This window comes from Protobothrops mucrosquamatus, unplaced genomic scaffold (assembly GCF_001527695.2).
Source record: "Protobothrops mucrosquamatus isolate PMUCROS unplaced genomic scaffold, P.Mucros_1.0 scaffold54, whole genome shotgun sequence".
Classification (NCBI taxonomy): Eukaryota; Metazoa; Chordata; class Lepidosauria; order Squamata; family Viperidae; genus Protobothrops; species Protobothrops mucrosquamatus.
The window spans coordinates 121,117-128,695 of NW_015386435.1; the positions used below are offsets into that span (position 1 = coordinate 121,117).

At 50.8% G+C, this 7,579-nt stretch overlaps 1 protein-coding gene across 1 annotated transcript; it reads left to right on the forward strand.

Annotated features, from left to right (window-relative positions):
• The first annotated feature begins 3,326 nt into the window (after positions 1-3,326).
• Positions 3,327-5,749, forward strand: DLX2 (distal-less homeobox 2). Its single transcript, XM_015811871.1, has 3 exons — positions 3,327-3,711; positions 4,048-4,232; positions 5,357-5,749. Exons 1-3 carry the CDS (start codon positions 3,327-3,329, stop codon positions 5,747-5,749), a joined length of 963 nt encoding a protein of 320 aa, XP_015667357.1.
• The last annotated feature ends 1,830 nt before the right edge of the window (positions 5,750-7,579 follow it).

The window sequence follows — 7,579 nt, forward strand, 5'->3', positions numbered from 1 at the left end:
ATAACATTTTAGGCCACTTTTCCTTCCAATTTGATGTAAAAAAATATTATAAATTAACTTTTTGTTCTTGCATCTAAAGGTCCTAAATGAAGTGATGATTGGCGTCAAGTAGGTTATCTCTTTTCCTGAAGTTTTGGGATCACTAAACATGTTTTTCTCCCTCAGATCAACCTTTTCTGGTTGCTTTTTAGTCCAAACTTCCTGGTGCACTTTGCATCTGCAGTCAAAAGGCGTCTCCTCAGCCTGAGGACCAAGTCTGAGTCAACAGGGAGGGAAGAAGAGCAAGAACTGGCTCAAAACAAGCTGGGGAGATGAGATGCAGTCAGGAAAGCTGAAATGAGATGCTGGCTTGGAGGGAGTGCAGCTAGTGTGAAGCAGGTTAGGTGAGTGGGGCAGGGAAGTCAGCAAAATTAAGGAGGAATTCAAAAGCCTGCTTTTAAGATCAACATTGTACCAAGGAGAGGATGTGACAGCTGAAGAACAACTCCCAAGCTTTGTTGCTAGCTTTCCCAGTAACTTGTAATAAAGCAAGATGGTCCTGGAAAAATCATCCAATTGCCCTAGCCCAGTGGTTCTCAACCTTTTTAATGTCGCGACCCCCAACCGGTCATAAATCGAGGACTAAACTGGTTGTAAGTCGAGGACTAAACCAGTCATAAATCGAGGACTACCCAACCGGTCGTAAGTCGAGGACTTTCCCTGCCCGGGAGCGCCGCGCATGCGTGGTTCCACCCCCTGCGCCGGCCGAGGCGTAGCTGGCAAGCGGCAGAGACGGAGCAGGCCGACCACCAGCTGGCCCAGCCCAAGGGAGGTAAGGCACCCGCCGGAAAAGGGGGAAAAATGGCAGACAGCCTTGCTTGGCGACCCCCGTGAAATGGTCAATCGACCCCAAATGGGGTCGCGACCCATAGGTTGAGAACCGCTGCCCTAGCCAAACGTGGGGGGGGGATTTCTTTCTAAACCACATCATTTGCCCCCCTCCATCTTTTCCGAATAGTATTCTCTTTCTACAGTTGTGTAAGAAAGAAGTGGCCAAAAATCGAACAAAAAGCCTCTAAGAAAGCTACCTACCAAAACCAGTATTCTTTACACTGACAATGGGAAGCATTTGACTTCACTACAGGCTCCTTCAGGATGCCCAACATTGCAACAGGGGCTGATGGTGGCAAACTCACTTTTAAACAAAAGGTGGGTGCGATAAGAGACGGGGGGAAAGGGAGGTAGATTTGATCCTGTTTTAATTTCTTACAGGCTAACTTGCTTTCTCCGTTAGCAGCTGTCGCAACAAGTTGGTTCTCCCGCACAGGTATGTCTCTTTCTTCTGAGGATTTCAGAGGATGTGCGCTGGCTCAGTGTTGTGGCTTTTAATTACTGTTTTGCTGGGCTGGGTGATTGAAGAGCCTGGCGCCTAGGTGCGATTACTCCGTCTCCTCCGGTCTTCAGTAGCAACAGCCGTCCGCTAGGTGGCGCTAAACGGTAAGGCCAAGAACGCAGCCACCAACCGGTCCCTTTCCAGTCAGTGTTTCCTTAAAGTGGGGACGACCGAGGGGGCGTTAAATCCCGACTAACTCCCCCCCACACACACACACACACACCCCCGCGCGCCATATGAAGCGTTTGACTGAAAGCCCTATTATTCCCCGGGAGGATGGGCCACGTTACCTGGGATGATGAGAGATATAAACCAAGATTTCTGGAGGGCGCCAGGTAGGTGAAGCCTGGATTACTGTAGGCGACTCTGATCTTCCTTTCGTGTTGTAAGCACTTGCCTTTCCTCTCCCCAAATATCACCCCAAACTTCTACACAAGGCGTAAACCCCGCCTTCCCCACCCGCCGCGTTGCAGGTTGTGGTTTGGGAAGAAAAACGGGGTAGGGCTGGGTGTTTGGCGTGGAGTGGGGATCAAAGGCGCAGCTACTGAAGTTTATCCCAAAGGTGTTTTTTCAATAAGCAACTGGGTGTGTGTGTTTTTTTTTTCCTTTGAAAAGCGAAACGTTTTCAAGGGGAATTTTTTTTTAAAAAAAAAAAAAACAAGTCCTGTTGCTTTTTGAAAAAAACACCTTCGGGACGACCTCGACTTGGAAGATTGAGAGTCTTCACGGACATACTGAAGTTTGCCTGACAAAAAGGGGGGAAAAAACTAAGATCTTAGAGAGAGAGAGAGAGAGAGAGATTGTTTCCAAAACGGGCAAAAAAAACCAGGGTCGTGGTTTGCAACCCCCTTTTTCTCCCGAGCACCTCGAGTTCAGTTTTAAGGGAGCTTAATAATATTATCACGCACTGGTGCTAGCATCCTCGGTGCAAGAGAAGCACGACAAAAGAAGACGCCCCGAAGATCTTTGCCTCGCACGTGTGCAGCTGGAGTAACGCGGGTTTGGCGACGGCTGGCCAGGGATCTCAGCGGCGAGGTTGTAAACGGGATCCTAAGCTAAGGAGCCGGTTTCCTCCAAACTAAACGTCACTCCTTGGCCTTGGATCCGACCTGACTCGCTCATCTCTTCAAAACCAAAACCGTGCAAGCTTTCAAACGCAACTCAGCAAAAGGAGCCCAAACAATGCGCTTCCTTTTCCTGGTTAATTAAGCCTCCCTTTCCCCGGAGCGCCCGGAGATGGGAGCTCTCTCGGTATTTCCCCCACCCCACCCCACCCCATCCCCCACCCGCGCCGCTTTCCCCTCCCTTCCCAGCGCGTGTCATCTGCGAGGCGCCTCCACCGCCCCGGGGATCCAAAGATTAGAAGCGAGGAGGAGGAGGCGGGGAGGGCCGAGGGAAAGAAAAGAGAAAGAAGACAACGAGAAGGGAGGCCCCGATTGGCTGTTGCTAGGTGACGTAGCCCGCGCTCATGTGACTGGTGTTAAATGCCCACCTGGCAGCATCCACGAGCCGCAGACAATCGTCAAGCCGCTGCTGGGGAGCCGGGGCTGAGCATTGCTGCGATCTGCTGCCCGGGGGTGGATCGCCTCTGCCTTTTTTAAGAAGCGCAAAAGTTGGAGCCGAGCCGAGCCGAGCCGAGCCGGACGGCGATGGCAACTTTCTGCCCTCTTCCTCCCGCAACTCAGGCGATGCCGGCCAGCCCTAGGGGTCTCCAGTGATCTCGCCTCTTTTTTTTTTCCTTGGAAACCCCCCACCACCACCACTACCACCCCCCCAGCGAAGGGGAAAGAGGCCAAGACTTTGCGGCTCGGCCTGTGGCGGATAGGAAACTCCGAGTTAGTTTCCCTCCCTGCTGCTCGCGATCCTGTACTCTTGGAGCGAGCGAGCAAGGGGTGGGAGCGAGCGAGCGACGGAGGGAGGGCGGGAGGGAGAGGGGCGGGGATAGAGGACCAGGATGACTGGAGTCTTTGACAGCCTTGTTTCAGATATGCATTCAAACCAGATTACCTCCAGCAGTTACCAGCAGCAGCAGCAGCACCACAGCTTGCATAAGCCCCAGGAATCTCCCACTCTGCCTGTGTCAACCGCCACGGACAGCAGCTACTACACAAACCAGCAACAGCACAGCGGCGGAGGAGGAGGAGGAGGAGGAGGCACAAGTAGCAACGGAAGCAGTGGGTCGCCCTACGCCCAGATGGGCTCTTACCAGTACCACCCCAATGGCATCAGCGCAGTGCCCTACTCCACCAAATCCGGGAGTTATGATTTGGGATATTCCACCTCCTATGGCTCCTATGCAACCTATGGGACGAGGACGCCCCCAATCAACAATGACCCGGGTAAGACTCTTGGGCACAGAGGAGATGGGGGGGCGGTTGAAAGTTCCTAACGAAATGTGGTGTTTTCCCCTTTTTTTCCCCTTCTGATTTATTAAGGCTGAATTATTTAGTTAGGAATGGGGGGGGCAGAGGAGAGAGCTTGCCCAAATAGCTCCTGTATGGCATTGTGGCACTGGGATCTTTTGACCCATCTTTTCAGAGCAAGGCACTGTAGCCGTATTTCATCCCTAGCCAAGTATGGAGGCTCTAGGGCTCATCCCTCCCCCCCCCCCGAAAATGGGGCGTATATTGCTGGAATCAGATTATTCACCCATTTTCCTTTCTTGCAACAAACAGAAAAAGAAGAGGGCGAGCCGGAGATCCGAATAGTTAACGGGAAGCCAAAGAAAGTGAGAAAGCCGAGAACCATCTATTCCAGTTTTCAGTTGGCAGCCCTACAGAGACGCTTCCAGAAGACCCAATATCTGGCACTGCCTGAGAGAGCTGAGTTGGCAGCTTCACTAGGCCTCACCCAAACTCAGGTAAGAAGACACCAGAAGAGTGCCGGGGAGCAATTTCCTTAACCAGATCAGTGAAGTACCTATGCTGCATGCCAAGTTGGATGCAAGTTTTGATCTTGGCTAGTTCTATGTGAGTGCAGCTTGCTCAAATCCAGCTAATTTGGTCGGTTTATGGTCCAAGGTATTGTGCCAATCCAGCAATGGAGTTAACTCAACAAACAGATTAGGAGTCTTGGTTGAAGACAATGCTAAGAGCTCCAGGTGGGATCTCCCATCTCCCTCTTTGTGCAGACTGATGGAGGCAAAAGTGCCTTAATATCAGGGCAACTTAATGCCAGGATCTTTCATCAACTCTTATTTGAAATTAAACGTGACCGTGACCGTCACATTTTCTTTCATCTTTCAGTCCAGACAACCTGTCCTCCCCCTTTCCAGTTCATTCTCTATCCAGTCCCATGACATTTTTGATTAAATCCCATGATTAGGGAAGTCAGACAGGAATAAAACCCCAGAAAGAAAAGCATGCCGTGGAGGTTCTTGGACATAATCTCAATTTATGCCTATGAAAGATGCTGAAAAGCCACCATTCTTCCCATTGCCTTATCTGGGCAGATTCTCTACATTGGCGGCCTCAGGTATTTCTGGGGAACATCCCAGCAGTATTGTCCCTTCACCATGCAAACAATTCACTAAGCCCAAGTATTTGCTGCAGACCTAGCAAAATAGTAGGAGACCTTTCCTGATCAAACTTCCCTTGATCAAACTCCTTGCCCTGTTGTAACCTCTTCTGGCTGCCCCCAACTGACCTGTGAGTTTCCCTGGCCCTCAAAAGTCTGTTTTGGGGACCTCTTAGCTAGCCACTGATCTTGGGGTCGACAATACTTCCAGTCTGGCATAAACAAACAAATAGGGTAGGCCTTGCGAACCACTAGCAAAAAAAAAAACAAAAACCCAGAATTTGGTACCACCTTTTGAATACTCAGAGCAGGACCGGTAGGATGGGAGAACCCTGCAAGTTGAACGACCTGCAGCGGAGAAGGGCAATTGTTGTGGGCATTTATGTGTATTTTAGAATAGATAGAGGACGCCTGGGCTGTTAACGCCTCCCGCTCATCCCCGCTTTTTCCCTCTTTCTCTTTGGCAAGGTGAAGATCTGGTTCCAGAACCGCAGATCCAAGTTCAAGAAGATGTGGAAAAGCGGGGAAATCCCGGGAGACCAGCAGCGCGTCGGCAGCTCCTCTCCTCCTTGCGCCTCGCCTCCTGCTTCAGCCACCCTCGCCTGGGACTTTGCTCCCCACCCGCAGCGAATGAGTAACGGCGGCGGCGGGAGCAGCGGCGGTTCCAGCCCCGGCACTCCCAGCGGAGCCGCCGCTTTCCTGGGTAACTACTCGTGGTATCACCAGGCGTCCGGCGCCGCGGCTTCCCACCTGCCAGGAGCCTCTCCGATCCTGCAGCAAGGGCAGTCTCACCAGCATCACCCCCACCTTCACCATGCCCATCACCACGGCGCGGCCGTCAGCGCAGGGACTATATTCTAACCCCCAGCCCGTGCACCCAATACTACTCTCCGAGGGACTGTCCAGGGTGGAGAAGGAAGCCTTTTTTTCTGTTCCGGTGGGCAGAGGTGTACCCCCTAACACCCCCCCCCCCGGTGCTTTGGGAAAGGGTCCGCAATTCCTTCCCCACCCGAAAACATCTCAGCCGCGGCGTCCGCCCGACTTTGTGGTGCCAAACGGGACAAGCGCCTTGAAACTTCAGCGATAACCCCTGAAGTTTTTGGACTCAATCAGAATCTAGTTCCCCTTCTTCTTCCCCCCCCCCCTAAAAAAAACCTCGGCTTAGAATGAGACTCACCCAGTCGGTGACTCTAAAGCCGCTGACAATATTCTTATTGACAAGCGTGAAATCCGGGCAAAGCTGTGGTCACACCCTTGGTCAAAACCTCTCAGTGGTTGTTTTTCTCCTCCGGGGTTTGCTGACCACCCGCCCCATCCACCTCGACCTAATCTTTTATACCAGTCCCTTTTTTTTCCACCAGCTTTTACCTTCTCCGCACCCCGCAGCAAATAAGACTGTGCACACGGCGAGCACAGATCAACTTTTCTCCCATTTTTTTTCATCCAATCGCTAGTGCAAAATTTCTTATTTAATTTTGTTTATTTTTTTATACGTTTTTATAGGTGCCTTTGCAGATGACCTCATTTTGATGTTGGGGGGGAAAAAAAGATAAATAATTTTTATATGTAGATATTTAAAATGGAAAAAGAAACCCAGCTGTGTTTAAATTATCTTTTTTTAATGTTTGCAGGACTTTTTCTTCGCAAGAAAAAGATATAAATATATACATACATACATATATATATGTTTGTAATAGAGTTGTTTGTGCTAATTCTCCCCAACTTCTTTGCCTTAAAAAAAGAGGAAGGGGCAGTTTTATGGGACAGGCTACATTTTGTTCATGTTTTGTGAACCAATCATTTTTCCCTCTTTTTCTCTCCAGGCAGCTTCCATACGTTTCTTTGTTGTTCTGTTTTATTCCTCTCATCTTCATTACCACAAAGTACAGAGCTACTGAATTTTCCCAATTCGTAGTTTAAAAAAACCTTTAAAACGTTTTTTTTTAAAATGTATGTTCTTGGTTATTTATTACAAAAACCAACCAAACAAAAAAAAAATCACTCGATGTTACTTTTACAATATGAAGAGATTATTTAAATAAATTATTGTTTGCACCGTACTGGGTTCCACCCGTAGTTTTCTTGGGAGAGTCGTTTTTTCTGTCTTCTGAGGTTTTTCATCTTCGGCAGACTCTGCGCTGAGGGAGAAGCCCCCCTCTATCTATCCTGCCGGAGCTGGAGGCGCCAATTTTTCTTCTTGTCTCTTTCCCAGAATGAAATCTAGTTCTTCCTGCCACCCGCCAATTAGCTCCGTTCGTGGAACTAATCGTCCCTTCAGGCAGAAAGGCGCACTTTGTGTCTATTCTCTGGGCCTCTCCCTTCTGACTCCGAGGGGCTGGTCCAGAGCGGCCTTCGGCCTTCTCCAGCGCTGCACTTGTTGAACGGCGGCGTCAGGCCTTCATTCCTGAAGGGTATTTTAAGAGCCGCGAGGGCACAGATTCAGGGGAGCTCTGCCGGGGTCGCGCCGACTGCCGGCGGCATTGTCCCGCGCGCACACACACACGCACACAGACACACACACACACACACACGCCCGCCCGCCCCGAGGCAAGAGGACCGCGGCAGCCCAGCCTGAATCACTCAGCGCTCCTTCTCGCTCGCCTAGACTCGGCCCCACCCCACTGCGATCTGGCGCCACTAGACGTGGAGGCAAGCCGGACAGGCTCCTGGCGGCTTCCCGCGCTACAATCC